General features: G+C 38.7%; 1 protein-coding gene across 2 annotated transcripts in view; it reads right to left on the bottom strand.

Annotated features, from left to right (window-relative positions):
- RASGEF1B (RasGEF domain family member 1B) overlaps positions 1–20,641 on the bottom strand; it is a 520,818-nt gene that overhangs the window by 138,900 nt on the left and 361,277 nt on the right. For both annotated transcript variants that reach the window (XM_081812257.1, XM_081812259.1), the window contains exon 4: positions 7,534–7,617. In XM_081812257.1, coding sequence (XP_081668383.1) covers positions 7,534–7,617 — 84 coding nt within the window. The remainder of the gene's footprint in view (positions 1–7,533; positions 7,618–20,641) is intronic.

Here is a 20,641-nt window from a genome sequence, read left to right as displayed (position 1 = left end):
AATGATATTTAATAATACCACTTTGATTCTTCACTGAAAGTGTTAAAGTTCTTAAAATTAAACGCATAGCCCCATGAATTAGGTGAACACTAGACTCCTTTCTCCCAGAGGAGACAAACTGGGACACCAAAATATATGGAAAGGTTTCTGAAGAATACTATTTTGATCTGAGTAACCTCATGGTGATATCTTTGCACTTCATACCCCTTTTAAAGTTCTTTGTAAAGCAACTGCCTTTAAAGAGACAACCAAACGCTGCATGCTCACACATTTTTTTTCCCATTTGTGCAGGGTTGCTATTTATAACTGGGGCCTTTGGAAAATAAAAATCTAAGGTTGGCTAGCTGTAGCCAGAGTGACCCATAATATAAGCCAGGTCACACTTTTTTGGCATCCTTCTGTGTCCTCTCAGGAAACTTTGATTGCATTTCAACTAGGAACAGAAAAGAGATCGTCCAAATAAAAACCCCCTCTCTCCCGCAGGTGGTTAGGCATGGCATGCCTGGTTTTGGATGCCAGCTCTACCATTTATTAGCTCCGTGACCTTGCACAAGTTCTTTATCCTCTCTAGGCTTCATCTGTAAAATGATTAAATGGGAGATTGGATATGAACTTATGTTAGCAATTTTTAGCAATAAAGTATTTTTTAATTAAGGTATGTACTTGTTTTTTAGACGCAATGCTACTGCCCACTTAAAAGACTCCAGCATAGTATAAACATAACTTTTACATGCACTAGGAAACAAAAATAAATTCATTTGACTCATTTTATTACAATACTCGCTTTGTTGTGGTGGTCTGGAACCGAACTCGCGTATCTCTGAGGGGTGCCTATACGGACAGTGTCAGTGATACTGACTTTTCAAATTCTTTGTCTTTAGATGTAGTAGGTCATTCACATGCTCAACCATGATGAACAAGGACAGAAGATGAAAATAGCTGGCTGAAGCACAAACTACAATTCTGTATTCACTTACCCAGCAGTAGCCGAGCACTACCTGCCTACTATGTGCTTGGCACGGTGTCAGGCATTTTGAGGAATGGGAAGAAATGACATGGACTCCAAGGTGCGGCAGCAGTAACAGTTGATGTTTTAGAAGGTTAATTTATTAAATCAAAACAGTGTTACTTTATGTTAAATAAAAGGAGAATGACTTTAGAATGAGGTCTGAGGGAACAATCCACTCTACCCATAAAATCCTGTGTGATAGAGTTATAGCAAAAGCTGGAGTCCAAAATGTTTGCCCCCAGGCAATCCAAACCTGCTTCAGATGATGAAAGAATAGAATATTATGCCAAATCCATGCATGAAGATATTTATGAATATTTTCAGATTAATGACAGCTCCGACATACAATAAGTATCAATAGAAATGTTGTTTGATCAGATAATGGGTTCCATTGCAGTACCTCAAGTTGGAGTATTTTCACTGGAACATGGTTTGCCTCAGGTCTATGGAGAAATTTTCCCAAATTCAGTGTATGATAGATATTTGGGTTTATTATGTTCAGAATTCAAAGACAGGGTTCTCGGTTGAACAGAATTCTGCTCATGTCCTTGTTCGCAGAGATAGAACTTAATGTGTGTATCTCACCTTCCCCGTTCAGGCTCAATCTGGGAGATAGGTCTTAGCAACTAGGCATTTTCACACCTTTAACCGATATTTACTGTACCAGGCTCTGCTTTCTACCTTCACTAGATTCTAAGTGACTTCCCATAGAGAATGCAGCCACTTTGCCCCCTGGTCTAATTGTACACTAGGACAACATGGTCAAAATAGTAGTGGTGTAGACAAGATGGAAGTTGATTTCTGTCTCAGGCAATAGCAGGCTGAATTCAAGCAGTCAACAGTTCTATGGAGTCGGAGACCCTCTTAATTTCGTTTCTCTGCCTTCCTCTCTTGGTCTAAAGTGGCTATTCTTGCTTTTGCTACCACATCTGTATTCCAGACAGAAAGAGGGGCATGCCTTTCCTATGAAAGGCATAACTCAGAAGTTGCATACATCACTTCCACTCATATTCCCATTGCCTATAATCTCATCATATTGCCACATCTAGCTGCAAGGGAAGCTGAAAAATATGCTTTTTAGCTGGCTGGACATATCCCAACTAAAATTCCCATTATCTTAGAAGAAGAAAATTGACCCCTTAACTTGAAAGTCTCTTTCACCTTGTTACAAAAAGCTCTAGAAGTGAAATACTTAGCTTAATGAATTTTGCCTCCCTGACCAGAAGCTAAATGTATAGAGAAAGAGATCCAGTCAAATCAGCTCATGCCCAAAGAATTAAAATCATGTTTATCTACAACTGTAGTAATTGCAATGGCTTGCTTTGCTCACCATTATTATTATCTTCTGATTATTCTGTTCTTGATTTTTGGTATTTTTTGAAAGCAGCAGTAGGCCACAGACTAGTTTGTGGGTTGGCTTCTCCATCCTCTTGGGTCACTGAGAGCCCTAAATATTGAGTATTAATCCCAAGATGCTTCTCAGAGAACAGGTGCTGTCTATTCAGACCCAGCTACCATATCATGATGTAACATTCAATGATTCCCAATGGGCCATGACTTAGAAGAATATTTTTAAAATGATCACAGCTTTGTAATATAGCTTGAAGTCAGGCATCGTGATACCCCCAGCTTTGGTTTTCTTTTTCAACATTCCCCTGGTGATTCAGGGTCTTTTCTGGTTCATAGCAGCAATGTCCACAACAGCCAAACTGTGGAAGGAGCCAAGATGTCCTTCAACAGACAAATGGATAAAGGAGATGTGGTTCATATATACAATGGAATATTACTCAGCCGTCAGAAAGGATGAATACCCACCATTTGCATCGACATGGATGGAACTGGAGGGGATTATGCTAAGTGAAATAAGTCAAGCAGAGAAAGACAATTATCATATGGTTTCCCTCATATGTGGAACATAGGAATAGTGCAGAGGACCATAGGAGAAGGGAGAGAAAACAGAATGGGAAGAAATCAGAGAGGGAGACAAACCTGAGAGACTCCGGACTCCGGGAAACAAACTGAGAGTTACAGAAGGAAGGGGGGTGGGGGATGGGGTAGCCAGGTGATGGGTATTAAGGAGGCCACGTGTTGTAATGAGCACTGGGTGTTGTACACAACTAATGAATCGTTGAACACTACCTCAAAAACTAATGATGTACTATATACTGGCTAACTGAATATAATAAAAAATAAAAAAATTTAAAAAGATCCAAAAAATAAAAATAATAAATAAATAAATAAATAGATAAATAAATAAATAAGTAAAAAATAAAATGGCCCCTGTTTGTTACACTAAACTTCCCCTTGGTAAGAAAAATTCTCCAGTGCTAAAGGGAGCTAAAGATTTAAAGGGACACCGCTATTTCTTTTCTTCCCACAGATGCCTTCCAAATTTGAAATAAAGCAGCTCTAGATTTTGTTGATTCTGAGTTCACCAGTTCCTTTCTCTTTATCTCTTGTTTATCCAGTTACTTCCACCTAGCTCCTCCAGTCTCCCCTTCCCTCACCCGGAAATACAGAGGCCCAGGGAGCTTTGTTTGCTTTCTTAGCCACCCTTCCATTTAATAACACTGCTATGCTTCAAGGCGGTGTCTCTCTCCATTCCCTCTGGTCAAATCAAGCAATGTGATAAAGTTACTTTCCTTTTGACTGGGGACACATTTACCTGTCACCTAAATTCCTTTTGAGAAAGGCAGGTTGGCATAGCCACGGTTATGGGCAGTTCCTTAATCTAAAAACAGCTCTGTCTGCTTATGTATTCGGTTCAGTTTGCCAAGGTCATGGCACTTTACTAGGTTGTTTTGACTTGGCATGATCTCCACAATGCTTGCTGAGCTGAAATAATGCCTCTTTCAGCCCAGTCTCTTGTCTTGCCAGTAGCACCAATGAGAATTTTGTGGGAGAGCTTGGTAAGTTAAATTTTATGTCATCCTCTAATGTTACTTATCTCCCCAAATCCCTGCTTTTGTCTCCATCATCATCGTCTTATTACCTTTCAACAGTCCACTTTGGATAAGCCATTAATTTACTGAAATCCCGAAATCCCTTTTGCGTTTATTGTTAGCCTGTGCAACCTCTTGGGGGCAACATGTTTACGGTCAAATACATTCAAAAGTAGTCTAATTCATTCTCCAGAGTATCTATCTCCTATAAATTACAAAGAAAGTCCTCCAGTTATAACATTGTGGGATTTGGGGAAATAAGTTCATCTTGAGCTTTCACAACACGATATTTAGCAGCTGCGAGGGCAAGGGAGACAGAGCTGCCAGGTCATCCCCTGGAAATCCCAAGACTCATATTTTTAACATTTGCATTTTTATTTACATAAATTTGTATGCTCCATTCAAAAGGCGCTGACTCCAATTATGTAAAATAAAACACGCAACTCCTCTTGATCTGAGAGTGGATAATCACACATTCCAGGCTTGCTTTCCTGCTGCCCACAGTGATTTCTTTGGCTTCTCCCTCTCTGCTCCTAGAAGTTTTCCTCCTTTATTCCTACCCTCTAATCATCACCATTAATGAAGTTATCATTTAATTGTAAGACTGGAGTTGGTTCCATAATAGTCTTTTTTTCTATTCTGAGCTCACACTGGAATTCTTTGTTATCCAATTGGGGTTTTCATAACACCTTTCCTTCCCCCATAGCAAGGAAACATTTTCCTTGGTTCAGCTCAGGGCACCATAATTTGGGTGGTAGAAACTGCATCTGGGTCCAGCACACAGGCTTTCGCCTGACAGAAAGTTTCTTGATAGTGAGGAAGAGAGTTTGGATTCTGGGCAGAGTAACCATAGATTTCAATTATTCACCCCAAACACTACTTTCCATCAACCCCTATAATTAAAGCTTACATTTTGGCATCATTTCCCCCCTTCAGGTGAATGGGAAACAGAGCTGAATGCAAAATGAATTCATTAGAGTATTTTACAGCAAGTGTTTAGAGAGCCCAGAAGCCGGAGCTATGGAGAGAAGGAGAAAGAGAATCCTTAAGAGCAATTCCACTCAACCCAAGATAGTCCTGGTGTCACGGTACAGATACCTGCCTGCTAATTCTGCCCTGCTGCAGGAGGGAGACCTGAGAATCACACAGTGAAATACCACCAAACCAAGAATGGTTATACTTCCCTTAATTTCCTTCTGCTCTCTGAAAAGCATTCCAGAAAGTTACTCCTTACCATTTCTATACTGCTGTTAGTGTTCCTGATCAGGTCTAGGAAAACACTGAAGAAACTCAGGACTGTCCATTGGATGAAGTGAAACTTTGTCAAAAGAGACCCCTCCAAGAGTCATTGACTTCTGACCTTAGCCTTTGAAATGGGTTCTTTCTGTCCCCACAGACAAAGTGGTGGTCTTTTTCGAACCTATATACACAAAGTCAAAACAGGTGGGGCTGGAGGGGACAGAAGCAGAGGCAAGGCAGTGAGTGAATGCAGGGGCAGGTGCCAACACATTTTGAGATGCGTACGCTGTGTTTTGTTTGTTTGTTGTTTTACTCTTTGGGCCAAATGATACTTCTCTCACTGGGAACTAAAGTCAGCAGAGGGGAAGTACAGACCCCACTGAACACAAAGTACAGAAACTCAGTCTCAAGAAGCTTGGGTTGCTCCCCTGCTATGCCTGCAAAACATCAGGCTTGCTGACAGCAGGAGAAAGAGGCTTCCGGCTCGGCCAGGATTTCACACCCTGTGGACAGCTGCCCTGGGCGTGACTTGCCGCCAAGGCAAAATTACCAGGAATTGCCAGGCAAAGAGACTCATTTCCTTTGAAAAAGTGCAAAAAGCTCTTGCTCTGCCCACATGTATCTACGAGTTGGAAAGAAAAGCCCTCTGAAAAGAATTTTTGTTTGTTTTTGACTTGTGCCAACAGTAGCTATGTTTCATCATCGTCACTGGATTGCGTGTGGCCCAATGATGCGCTGCTGGAGCAAAGGACAGGAAGGTGGCAGGCTTCTCAGCTAGACTGCAATCCTCCTGGTAACGTGTGCTTGGAAAGTGTCTCTGATATACTCACCAGAGTTATGCTTCTCTTCCTAACATCTGCTTCTCTTCCATCCCCTTCTCCAGCTTCAATTTCCTGACATAAGCAAATTGAAGATGTGCCTCCTCTAAGCTTACCGTGTGTATTGCTTTTCATTTATTCATTCATTCAATTCACTTGCATAATTTGTTGAGTGCTTGGAGACAGAGTGAAAAAAATAGGTAAAAATAAAAACTTGCTGCCATGGATTTATGTTAAATGATTTAATCTCGTGATGGTCCTATGAGGCAGATATGATGACGATCATGATGATGATGCCCTTTCTACAGGTGACTTGCTCAAAGTCACACAGCAAGGGAATAACAGAGCTGGGATTGGAACCCAGGCAGGCTGGCTCTAGAGAGCCCACGCTTCACCATCAGGCTCTACACTCCCTGGTGGGATTGATGGGTATGATTTCAGGTTCAGAACAGTAGCACTTCAAGCAAAACCTGTCATCTCTCTTCTAGAAGCAAAGTCTTTTATTCCACAAGATAGTTTAAATAACAATTATGTTGGAAAGAGGGAGTATTGTGGCTGGATTTCACACTAACATGTTGAAGGGGATCAGAACACGCCACCCCCAAGTATGCCAGTTTGGTGTAAGAATTATTTTGAGCAGAAGACAATTGAGAAACAGCAGACTAGCCAGAAAAACACTCTGCCCCCCTCCCCCATCACTTTCTATCTAAAAGCAGGACATAAATTTCCCTTTCTAAAGATTACATAAATTTGTAAATGTGTCCTCCTCTCCCATACCAGTAAGAAGATGACTCTTAATCACCAGACATGATTCTTATCAATGGCAAAGGCACCAACTTGAGTCTGCATAACAAACTTAATAAGTAATTCTACGGCCATTCATTTCCCCCACATGTTTATCTTCTCACAATTTACCCAAGTCGATGGTGAGAAGCCCAAACCCCTTTTCCTTTCCCTTGTCACTTCTCCACGTTTTATTGCTTTTTGTTAAAATAGTGTAAGCCCTGAACAGAATTGCTTCTTTGGGTCTCCACTTCTTTTCTATGAAGGCCTCCTTATTCATAGTAATAAACATTTTCTCTTGTTTATCTTTTTCTTTTCAGTTTAATTTGCATAACCCCAGGTTTTGAACCTAAGGGAGTAGAGAAAAAAGGTTTTTTTTTCCTCCTCTACAATGTAAATTACTAAAAATATCCTCTTTCCTTCTAACAAGTTCTGATAGACAGGGGAAGAGAAATCCAAGAGCTCAGAAACCAGGACACTGGAAGGAGTGGGGAGGACATCACTGGGATAGGAGTGGAGGTAGAAGCTGAAGCATAGGCATCTCAGGTCAACATCTCTCAGTTCAACATTTGGCCAAGGGCAAGGGCACACTAGGGCCAACCAAACAGTTCAAAATTTGGATTTTATCAGCCACTTTGATGAGATCAGTTTGATTATTTCACCCAAATAGCTCAAGACAAAAAGAAATAACAGCCAACAAGTTCAAATCATACTGTTCAATAAGAAATGGAGTCATTCTTACTTTGCCAATTGGCTTCTCAATCAGAGGGCTAGTAAAGCAGACTGGAGTTATGCTGTTGTACATCGAAAGTTTCCATTGCTGTTCCTGAAAGAAAGGAAACACAGAGAAAGAGAGAGAGAGAGAGATTGATTTCAGGGACTTGGCTGGCTTTTCTGCTGCATAGAACCATTTTCCAGTTTCTCACAATAGTGCCTCAAGCACTTAAATGTAAGGGTTGTCACTTGAAATACCTGAGTCAGCATTTTTGCATGAGCATCTTCAGTTTGCAGTCTGTGCAAACTCAGTTAACCTTGCACAAGGACATATTACAAAAGTATTTATGACATTTTGAAGGAATTCACGCATACATGTTGACATAAATGCAAAATATTTTCAGCTTAATCTGTTAAGGTATTTTCGTAGAACATAAATCAAACTATGTGAATCTTTTTAAAACAAAAATAACTTAAAAATCTTTTAAAACAAAAATAAACTTCCAGTTTTCAAATCTTCAATTCTATGTGGGATAAGGTCCAAAGTTCTCTAGCTGCTTTTCAGAATATGCCAAAATGTGGTTCTTTTTTTTTACTTTTTCTGTCTGAGCTCCAATCTGTCTCACAATTTAAACTAAAACTCAAGCCACATTAGTGAATGTGTTCTCCTTAAACAGACTCCATCCTATGCCTTTGTTTATACTGTTTCTGGTTCCTAAAATAGCCTTTCCTCAGTATCTGCCTATGATTTCTTACCTGTCCCATTAAGCCCAGCTCAGATTCCCTAAGGAACATTTCACTATTTTTCTCTATTTCTTTTCTTTATTTTTAAATTTTAATTCCAGTATAGTTAACATGCAGTATTACATTAGTTTCAGGTGTACAATATAGTGATTCAACAATTCTATACATTATTCAGTGAACTCTTAGTCCCCTCCACCTATTTCACCCATCCCCCACTCACCACCCCTCTGATAACCATCAGTTTGTTCTCTATAGTTAAGAGTCTGTTTTTTGGTTTGTCTCTTTTTTTCTTTGTTCCTTTGTTTTGTTTCTTAGATTTCACATATTAGTTAAATCATATGCTATTTGCCTTTCTCTGAGTGACTTACTCACTTAGCATTATACCCTCTAGATCCATCCATGTCTTTGCAAATGGCAAGATTTTATTCTTTTTTAAGGTTCAGTAATATTGCATTATATATATATATATACACACCCACACACACATACATGTATGTATATACAACCTAATCTATTCATTTATTGATGGAAACTTGGTTTGCTTCCATACCTTGGCTATTGTAAATAATGCTTCAATAAACACAGGGATGCATATAACTTTTCAAGTTAGAGTTTTTATTTTCTTTGGGTAAATATCCAGTAGTGGAATTACTGGATCATATGATAATTCTATTTTTAATTTTTGAGGAACCTCCATACTCTTTCCCACACTGGCTGCACAAGTTTGCCTTCCCCCCAACAGTGCATGAGAGTTCCCTTTTCTCCACATTCTTGCCAACACTTGTTATTTCTTGTGTTCTGATTTTAGCCATTCTGATAGGTATAAGTTGATATCTCATTGTGGTTTTGGTTTTCATTTCCCTATGATGAGTGATATTGAGCATCTTTTCATGTGTCGTTGGCCATCTGTATGTCTTCTCTGGAGAAATGTCTGTTCATGTCTTCTGCTCATTTTTAATTGGATCATTTGTTTTTTGGTGTTGAGTTATATCAGTTCTTTATATATTTTGGATATTAACCCTTTATCAGATATGTCATTTGCAAATATCTTCTCCTATTCTGTAGGTTGTCTTTTATAGTTTTGATGGTTTCCTTTGCTGTGCACAAGCTTTTTATTTTGATATAGTCCCAACAGTTTATTTTTGCTTTTGTTTCCCTTGCCTCAGGAGACATATCTAGAAAAAAGTTGCTATGGCCGATGTCAAAGAAGTTACTGCCTATGTTCTCTTCTAGGATTTTTATGGTTTCAGGTCTCACATTTAGGTCTTTAATCCATTTTGAGTTTATTTTTGTATATGGTGTAAGAAAGTGGTCCAGTTTCATTATTTTGCATGTAGTTGTCCAATTTGTTGAAAAGACTTTTTCCCATTGCATGTTCTTGCCTCCTTTGTCAAAGATTAATTGACCATATAATCATGGGTTTATTTCTGGGCTTTCTTTTCTGTTCTATTAATCTATGTGTCTATTTTTGTGCCAGTACCATACTGTTTTGATGACTACAGCTTTGTAATATAACTTGAAGTACAGAATTGTGGCTTTGCTTTTCTTTTCCAAGATTGCTTTGGCTATTCGGGGTCTTTCATGGTTCCATACAAATTTAGTATTATTTGTTCTAGTTCTGTGAAAAATGCTGTTGATATTTTGATAGAGATTGCATTAAATCTGTAGATTGTCTTTTCCTCTACTACTGACTGGAGTCAGAATAAATTTCTCTCTACCACAGAGTCCATGTACTATTATTAGAGTGCTTGTCACTATCTGCTGGGAATGTGGACTACCAAGGACAAGACTCATGTCATAGTTATCTGTGCATCCTTCACAGTCTAGCACAGGTCTTATATATTGCTGTGGTCTCAATGTTTGTGTCCCTGCAAAAGTCCCTATGTTGAAATCCTAATCCCTAAGGGATGGTATTAGGATATGGGACCTTTGGGAACTGACTGGGTCATGAAGGCAGAGCCCTCATAGGTGGGATTAGTGTCCTTATAAAAGAGCCCGAAGAGAGCTTCTTTGCTGTGTGAAGATACGACGAGAAGTCTACAACCCAGCAAAGGGCCCTCAGCCAACAGTGCTGGAACCCTGATCTCAGACTTTAGCCTCCAGAAATGTGAGATCCAAATTTCTGTTGTTTATAAGACACCCAGTCCATGGTATTTTGTCATAGCAGTCAGTACAGACTAGGATATATTGCAGGTGCTTTCTATTAGAGTAATCTTCCTTTTTGCCAGCTAAATCTTTTTCTTTATGTAGTCACTAATTTCCAAAGCACCCTCCAGATCCAGCTCTCTCCAACTCCCAGATCTCATTCCTATAACATACATTTTTCACTCTTCTCAGTCTTTTTAGAGGATACATCAAGAGGATTATATTGAAGAAAAAAAACTTAACTATAGGAACCAATAACCCCATAAAATAAAAATGACCTATAAAAATTAATTAGCAGGTATTGACCCATCCCTACCTCCCACTGTCCATTAATTGGCCATGTTTCTTGAGTGAAAGGAAGATTTTTCAGTGGTCTTAGCAAAGGATAGAGTATGGCCCTCTGGAATCTCCACCCCTGCTGTTATTAATTATCTTACCCTGGGCAAACTACTTGTTCCAGGGTGACCCTGCCTGCGAATGTGGTTTGCATTATTTACACACATCTTGCAGGGTATTTTGAAACTAATTGTGGAGATATCTGTGACCTAGAAAGGTGGATCATAATTCCTGGGGAAGAAGCCCTGCAGTTCACCCTTAGGAGAAGTCATTCAAACCTGTGCTTTCTTCCCTGGGTCTGTAAACAGGGATTATGGTTGGATTCCAAGGGATTCAGATTCCTCTCATTCAGGAGTTAAACTGAGACTAGCAAGCAACTCACTTCACAGGTCATATTCCAGCCATCAAAGTTTAATTACTATCAAACCCTGTTGGCTCAGGTCCCAATCATATTAATGAATCCATGAATGAAATTTCCAAAGGATCCCGTTACCAAACCCCACTTTCCAAAGATAAAAAGACACTTTATGGCACCAGGGAAAAGGCCAAAATATATCTACTTGAGACTACAACTTTTTTTTTTTTAATGAAAATAACTGGCTCAGTGTTGATGATCAAGACACATGATTCTGTTTCAAGGAAGTCAATCTGCAGACGCAGTAGATTAATCTGAAGAACTCTGCCCTTCACTGTGATACTGGTCCGGTTGCTATGGCAACGTGTAACTAGTTTTCTTAGGTTGTTGTACAGCCTGATTTTCTTTAGACTAAAGATTCCCTTGATACATTTGCACTGGGTATAGTTAAGACTAAAACAAACCAGCAGTTGCAAAACATAGATTTCTTACCTAGAAATTATTGGTTTGATGAGAAAATATGTGATGACTCTGGGCCATACATACAAGGGAATTTCTGAAATCATGGGTTCATATGCAAAACAGAGTAATGATGGCCATACAGTTATTATTAACTAGTGTCTCCCTTTTTCTATATCCCTTTCTCATTTCAGGATTTCCACATGGGGTTTTGTTGTTGTTGTTTGGGTGGCTGAGTGGCTGGGTGGCTGGCATAACTGCTGTTCCACAAGGAACTCAACATTAGCTAAATGCAGGGACAGGGGTGCTGAGAATGGACTTGAACAAAGTAGAATAATAGAGAATTAGAGAAAAGTAGTCGAAACCTCAGTCAGCTCTCTGCAAAAAGAAGGCAATTACTGCCCCTCACCTTCTTTACATAACTTCAGAGCACCCCTGAGAAGCTACAGAACTGCTCAGATATCCCCACAGGAAAGATACCTGGTGTTTTTGTTCTAAGACTGAATTCCTAAAGGAGATGAAAGAAATGGTTAAGGACTTGAACTGTAATTACAACCTTCAGTGTTTATCCTGGTGCCTGAAATATAAGAGCAACTCCTGGTGCTAAAGGATAGAAATAATCTAGGATTTTAAAGAAGGCCACAGGGATCACCTGGTAGGCTCAGCTAGTTGATTGAACAGTGGGATCAGTCCAGATGGCATCTATTTAAGGGTGCATCGCTGGGCAGCTCGAACGAACCTAATTACCTTGGAAGGAAAGAATGCGTCCTCCCTCAGAATCTTGATTTTATACTCCACAGAAAATACGGGCATCTCACTCCTCCTCCCCACACCTTGGGGCTAGGAACAATGTGTTCTGTTTTGAGGTGGAAGCAGAACTTAATTTAAAGATTGTCATGCCTCTGTCCAGCCTTACCCTGTCACTATTATTTATCTGGAGTAAATATAACTTAGAGTGCTTTTAAAGAACTGCCAAGATGGCACTTGAGTTGCTTCTCACAAAAGTCATGAGTTGTTTCTGGGACCTAGGATATTGAAGGAACTGTGACATTGCAAACATTCAGTTGGAACCCAGGAAAGAGAAAGTTCCAGGAAAAGGACATGATTTAGGTCATCACCATTGCTCTGGCCCCGTTTTCTCTGTCCCCCCCCAACCTGATAATTGAGGCCAACCAACAGAGATTTGTGTTCACCCCACCCATCCCAGCTGGAGTTCCTTCCTTGCAAGGGTCAAGCACACAGATGCAGAGGTGAGGTGGCCTTGGGAAAGGAGGAGAACTGGGTGGAGAGCCATTAAATGTTGACTCACTTAGGCTTAACCAGACTTCCTCCCTTTTCCACACTCCAGTACAATTTTGGTGAACTTAAGTAAACTGTGCATACTGCTAAGTTTTCCTATTTCCTTTTGGGTTATTATCACAGATCTACACCAGCTCCAGCACATGAAAATCCCCTCCCTTCAAAACTTGCAGGCAAACATACTCACAAGCAGTCCAGTTTTTAAGTTTTCTGGGCAGAATTCTCTTAGAAGCTGCCCTGTTTATACATTCTTCAGCACCTCCCTCAGTAGCCATTTCCCTTAAATGCTCTGCTAAATTTTTGCATTTAAATTTCAATTTCTTGGATGTTTCACATGCTGATTTTTAAAACGTCCCTAGTGCTTTTTCCTTCCTTTCCTATGTTTTATGCATCTTCAGTAGCACCTCTACCTACCACAAGGCTACCATTACAAAGAACATTAAAACAAGTGCTTTTGAGACATTCAACAACATTAATGGGACTCCTGAAAGAAAGAGGCACATTCCCTTCACCATATGCTTGTGTCTATGAGTTTCCTGCCAACCTTTAACCAAATGCATGTATATTTAGCTACAACACCACTTTGCATCACACTCTTATACATTTTCCACCTAACATCACATTACTTATTTTCTGTGTTGTTACATAGTCTTTGAACTTACAATATTTACTGACTACATAATGTTCCATCAACAAAGTAGAGTATATGATGTATTAGATATCTTGGTGGATATTTTTATTATTTCCACTTTTCCCTCTATTTTTTTTAAATTTAAAAAACAGTTGTATTGAAACAATTCACATAACATACAATTCACCCATCTAAAGTGCACAACTTCATATTTTTTAGTATACTCACAGAATTGTACAGCCAACACCACAATGGAATTTTAGAATATTTCTGTCCCCTGCCAAAAGAAACCCTTTATCTCTTAGCAGTCAGTCAGCATCCCTCCTGTTGCTCTCCTCCCTGCCTCCTGCCCTAGGCAACCACTAGTCTCTATCTCTGTATTTTTGCCTATTCTGGAAATTTTATATAAATGGAATCATATAATACACAGTCTTTCAGGACTTTCATTTAGCATAATATTTTCAAAGTTCATCCATGTTGTAGCATGTATCACTACTTCATGCTTTTCCATTCCCAAAAATATTCCATTGAATGGATATACCACATTTTATTTATCTATTCATCCATTTGCGTTGTTTCTACTTTGTGGCTATTACGAATAAGTCATCTATGAACAAGTTTTTGTTTGGGATATATGTTCTCATTTCTCTTGGTTATACACACAGGGGTGGAAATACTAGATCATAATGTAATTCTATGTTTCACTTTTTGAGGAACAACCAAACTATTTTTTCCTATAATTAATACCTATGCAAATACACATTTTTTTTTGTTTTTTGAATCATTTCTTCAGAATATATTTCCAGGAGTAGGGTTCCTAAGCCAAAGATACGGACATTTTTATGGCTCTTATTCATTCTATACCATCCAATTATTGTTTTTCAAAAGGATTAGACTGACTTACACAGCTACAATTCATATTTATCATGAATGTACGCATGTATATACACACACCCACAACTCTTTTTTTCTATACAGCAAACTTATGAGAAAGATGCCACAATTAACCACATATTTATAGATGAAGACATTAAGGCCCACGGGGGTTAGTAACTCAGTGTCAGATGACCAACCAAAGCAATGCAATGCCCCTTTTATGGGCTTCATTGGCTTCAAGTGTCTGTACCCAGTATGTCACTGGTTTCAATGAGTAATTGCTGACTATGTCTCCATCCTGTAATTTCTTCAGCTTGTGACACAGTGAAACAAGAAGCATGGAGTCAGAGGCATGGGATCAAATTCTAGTTCCATAACTTGCTAACTTTGAGATCTTAAGTAAGCAGCTGAATCATGATAAGCCTCAGTTTCTCCAAACATAAAACAGGATGATATCTACACCAGGCTCACCTGGAGGATTTAACTTAAATTTTGGCTCAGCCAAAGAAATGTACATAGAAAGTGTTAATATTATTTTTCATGTGAATAACAAATGTCTTATTTTATGCTTTCTTGATGCCCTCGTCAGAGTGAAATATCAGTGACCTATGCATCTATATTATGATTTAATAAATAGATTTCCTCCCCTTTGTTGGTCATCAAATTATCCTCTGAGTACTGTAACTTAGCTTTGTGGTAAGTTTATAAGAATTTTTGTATAGAAATATTAATAAGTAATATAAATGTAAAGTTTTCAATAAAAATTATAACAATTATAGATTATTACAATTATAAAGGCTACAAATACAATAGAAGAGCTACAGTACATGTTTATTAAATAAGTTTAAATAGGTACATTTACTTTTTAACTTAAAAAATATTCAAAAGTTTACATTATAAATAATTATAAATTTTAAATTTATTTAAAATAAAACATAATTAAAGTCTATAAAATAAGCAACATTTTTAAAAAGTAATCAATTATAAGTTAATAAAATAAGCATAGGCTCATAAAAGTAAATGCTTATAAAATAAATATATGTCTAGCTCTAAGGGCCTTGTAAATAAGATAACAATGATATAGTGAAAAGAGCCCTGGCCTCCTATTGTAAAGACTTAAATTTGAGAACAGCCATGACACTTACATGTTGTGTGACCTCTTGGGGTTTTATTTCTTCAGCAATGAAAAGTATAGTATATAATTTGTATTTTTTTTTAAAGAAGATCCAAAAAAGGCAATGTATTTGAAAACAATCAGCACTACCAAAAAATTATACACCTCTTTGGAATGTCAAAACCAAGATGTACAATTATACCACACAATGGCCCACTTACTTGTAGGATATGAACCCTGAGTTCTCTAGGAGTTGAGAAAAGATAGGAAAGAAAATGAAAATGAGAAGTCATCTTTTCAAGCATGAGAAAACATCACAAAGAAGAAATAGTTCTTCCAGTTCCTATGTCACTGATGGTCAACTTCATACCCGAAATGATCCTAAAAGTTTAAGCTCTGAAAGATCCAAATCTAAAGTGATGACCATGGAGCTATGAACAGGAGGGAGGGAGGAAGCCAGCGATGCTTTAACCTGCATCTATGCAGATGGGGCTGCTTAGAGACTGGCAGTAAATTCGGGTAAAGGTATCAGTGGGTAAGAGGTATCTTATAGGCTGAGTTGTGTCTCCCAAAATTCATATGTTGAAGTCCTAACTCCTAGTACCTCAGAATATAATCATATTTGGAGCTAGGGCCTTTTAAAGGGGTGATTAAATATTTAAAATGATGTCATTAGGGTGGGCGCCAATCAAATGACTCTGGTCTTTACAAGAAGAAGGAATTTATACACAGACACACATAGAAGGAAGATCATGTGAAATCAGAGAGAAGATGGCCATCTACAAGCCAAGGAAAAAAGTCTCAGGAGAAACTAAGCCTGCTAACATCTTGACTTCAAACTTCTAACCTCCAGAACTCTGAGAAAATAAATTGTTTAAGCCACCCAGTCTGTGGTGCTTGGTTTTGGCAGCTGTAGAAAACTAACACAAGGCATCTTAGCAAAAAAGACAATAAATATCAGGGGGAAGGGCTTTTAGAACAGAAACCTTTGGGGACTTTTAGGTAGTCAGTGTAGGAAAGGTTTCCAAATGAATTGGGGAAAGGGTGCTTTAGTGACCAGTGATAAAGCAGATGCAGAAGTTTGAATGGGTGGTGTTCTGTATGTACATCAGTACTGAGTAGGCCCTGGGGATACTCAGGTAAATAAGAGGCTGTCTTACCCTCAAGGATCTCACTCAAGGCTAATGAGGTTGAGAAGTAAACAAATAATATTCAAAAGGAAGAGTGCATATTAAAGATAGAGGAGAAAGAGCATCCAGCCCAGCCAAGAGAGCAGCTCCTGTGGCTAGGAGGCTTCCAAGAGGAGCTGAGTACAGGAGATCAGAACAGAAGTTAGGTAGACAAAGCAGTGGTGTGAGCCAGGGAGGGACAGGAGGGTCTAGGGATATGAAAAGAGGTTTATGGTGTTTCAGGAAGAGGAAATATCATGAGGGCAAGAGGTAAGGAAAAAAAACAAATGTTGACTTTTTATGTGAGCCACAAATAATTTGAAGCTGTTAGATCTTAGAGTGAGACAGAGGTGGTGAGAGATGGCACAGGAAAGTAGGCAGGAAGCCCAGGATTCTTTCATAACAATGCTTGAATGGATTACTTGGCCAGCAGACAGGAGCACGCAACCTCAAGGATGAAAGACTCTTAACTATTCAGGCTGCTGTTGGAACAAATCAGGAAAGATAGGCTAATGCCTGAAAACCTGGACTAGCAAAGTAGCAGAAGGGCTATACAGTGGAGAGATGTAAGAAAAGGGTTTGGAATTAAAATCATCAGAGCTTAAACATTGCTTGGAAGTGGAGGTTGGGCTAGGAAGGATTACATGCAGGTTTGGAGGGAGTAAGGAAGTAAAGACCAGGAGTACACACTCTTGATAGGATTCCAAGAAGAGGGAATGACATAGTAAAGGTGCAGGTGAGGCACATGGAGGGACTGTGGGTTTGCATCCGTGTATGCCTTCGGCACCAAAAGGTGCAAAAGCACTTACCACTTTGGAGTTCTGATTTTAAACGTACCATTATTTGATGTAAATATTGTATTACATTTTGACCTTAACCTGTCTTCCTGTCTCAACTTGAACTTTCTTGTGCCGTCAAAATTTTCTGCTTCCTCCCATGCAAACGCTTGGCTTATTAATTCCCCATTCTTTCCCACACCTTCGCCTCCCCTTCTCGTAGATGCTGGCTCCACCAGCTACTAGCTGTGGACATATAGGCAAGTTGCCTCACCTTTCAAATCTTATACTTCCTTGCACAGAAAATGAGGATAACGATAATGCCCATCACACAAGTTCGTTTCATAGACTAAATGAAAACAACAACAACCACAACAAAAACACAGTTTCAGAGGAGCACAGGGAAAGAAGTTCTAATCCATGATGGTGGAGATGGTGAGGTTTAGGGAAATCAAGAAATCTTCCCACAAGTGTTAACCTCACTTCTACCTACTTTCACTCATAAACATCTCTTCCTTGGGACTTGTGGAAGGTTCTCCACTCTTCTCCCCAGATCTGCTCTCCGTACCATACCTGAGACTGGGAAGTCTTTTTAAGAATAAATGGGATGGGTTAGCCTGGTGATGGGTATTAAAGAGGGCACGTTCTGTATGGAGCACTGGGTGTTATATGCAAACAATGAATCATGGAACACTACATCAGAAAATAAATTAATTAATTTAAAAAATTTTAAAAAATAAAATATATTAAGAGGAAAAAAAAAGAAGTTATCCTTTGATAATGTGGGTAGCCCTCATCTAGTCATTTAGATGGCTGTAAGAGCAAAACTGAGTTTTCTAAAAAAAAAAAAAGAAATTCTTCGAAACTGCAGCATTGACATCTGCCTGAGTTTCCAGCCTTTTGACTTGCCCTATGGATTTTGAAATTGTCAGCTCCGACAACTGCATGAGTCAGTTCCTTCAAATAAATAAATCTCTTAGATAGATAGATAGATAGATAGATAGATAGATAGATAGATACATGAATCTAGATTTAGATATTCTACTGATTCTATTTCATTGGTGAATGCTGACTAATATACTCATTTAGAAAGGACAAGCAAGTTTATTTGTATTGCAACATTAATTTATAATAAGTTTGTTATTTTTAACATAAATAAGATAGCAGTATTTAAGATGTTGCCATCACTCATTTAGATTTTTCTCATTTTTTAACAAAAATTTTGTGGATAACCTTACACTTTGTAACTATTTTAATTCATTTCACATCATTTCTTTATAATTTATCACTATTATGGCATACATATACTATGAGAACATATTTGATATTCATTCCTCCAGACTAACTTTTAATCAATTAAAGGTCAAAGTGATGTTTAAAAAAAGAAGAAGAAGAAATGGAATTAAAAACAAGAATAAATGGAATTGCAATCCTCCTGCTCTACTGCCTTCCCCCTTAAGCCAAACACTCCAGAGGTTTCCTACTGCTCTTAGATGCAAACTAAAATTTTATCTTGCCCGACAAGGTCTTTCCTGGCCAAACCTCCTCCTACCTCTCCTGACTCATATTGTACCATTTTCCTTCTTTTGGTGTCTTGAATGTCAGATATCTTCTGCCACAGGACCTTTGCTTATGCTCTTCTCTCCTCTGGAAAAACTCTCCCTGCTCCATGCATCCCATTCAACCTCCTCACTTCGCTTTCCAAGTCACTCCAATTCTCCCCTAAGTGCACAGCTCAATGCTTATTTCCACTGGGTTATATTTCCCTCCTTCTGTGTTCTCATCCCATACAGCATTTCTCCTTGGTAGCTCTTATCAAAGTTGTTACTGATTTGGGCACTTTCTGTACCTATATTAAATGGCTTTTAATAAGAAAGCACATATTATTTGGGTGGTAGGTAGTGTTTTCACCATAAACATCTTTGCAAATATGTTCACCACATTACTAATTGGCCATAAGTCAATTTTGCCATAAAAGATAAAAAATAACTGGTTGACAGTTTGGTTTGATTTCTTCATGGACACTGTACTCCCCTTTTTATATTATATAAATCTTAGCCCTGAAAATGGTCTATTCAGGGGTGCAGAGCTTTGGACCCACATTTCCCATAGGACTTAGGAATGCCTATCACTGGATGTGTGACAATATGCCGAGAACAAACAACAGTGTAGATGGCTTTCAAAACACAACACAAAACTTAGTTGCAAATACACATTCCAGGGTCTGGAAACTGATACCTCTCTTAATGAATGATGAAATTTCAGTGAAAAAAGGAAAAGCAAGATGGAAATGAGACAAATTAATAAGCAAAAAACCCCACAAATGTATAATACTATAAATGAAAGACTTTGAAGGTAAGTGCTTAGATACAATCCAGAAAATAAAAGTTATTTGTACAATATTGCTATAAATCTATATATATTTTAAATGTGTTCAAATATTTCATATTTTACAATAAGGTCTTTTAAATTTTGTTACTCATTTTTCATGTTTCATTATGTCCTTTTTAATGAATGTCCATCTCATTTTTCATGATTTTATCTTTTACACCAAAATTATTTTATGGCTAATTAGTTATTCAGTGAAAATGTTTATGATGAAAATGCTTGTAGCACACTTGCTTATGGCAAAAATACTGGACATGAATTATCTGCCTCCACTCCCCATGACTAAGCACCCCCCATGTCAGGGCTTTCTCTATTCTTATCCATCACTGTGTCCCCAAACTCTAGCACAGCACCTGGCATGTCATAGGCACTCAACAAGTTATTTATTGAGTAAATAAATGAATAGGTAAATGAACAAATGGATGAACACTTAAGACAATTCTTAAAAGACAAGTAAGAGAAGAACAGGCAAAGAAAACTGGGTAGAGGGAGGCAGAGCAAGATGTCGGGGGAGTAGGAGACCTGGATTTTGTCTGGTCCCAGGAATTCAGCTGGATAGTGATCAAACCATTCTGAACACCTACGAACTCCACAGGAGATCGAAGAAAAGAAGAGCAGCAACTCTCTGAACAGAAAAGGGACCACTTTCTGGAAGGTAGGACGTGTGGAGAAGTGAATCCGAGGCGATATTCGGGAAGATAGATGGCAGGGGAGGGGCATCCGTCGGGTGCTTCTGGCAAGTGATAGAGCTGCGGAGCACAAAATAGGAACTTTTAGAAGTTGGCTCCGCTGAGGGACATCGCTCCAGTGGCTAAGCGGGGGGGGGGGGGGGGGGGGGGGGGGG

Source organism: Leptonychotes weddellii, chromosome 2, assembly GCF_054177405.1.
Source record: "Leptonychotes weddellii isolate Sample4059 chromosome 2, ASM5417740v2, whole genome shotgun sequence".
NCBI classification, from domain to species: Eukaryota; Metazoa; Chordata; class Mammalia; order Carnivora; family Phocidae; genus Leptonychotes; species Leptonychotes weddellii.
The sequence above is the reverse complement of the archived record's forward strand: the minus strand, read 5'-3'. Positions and strand labels throughout refer to the sequence as shown.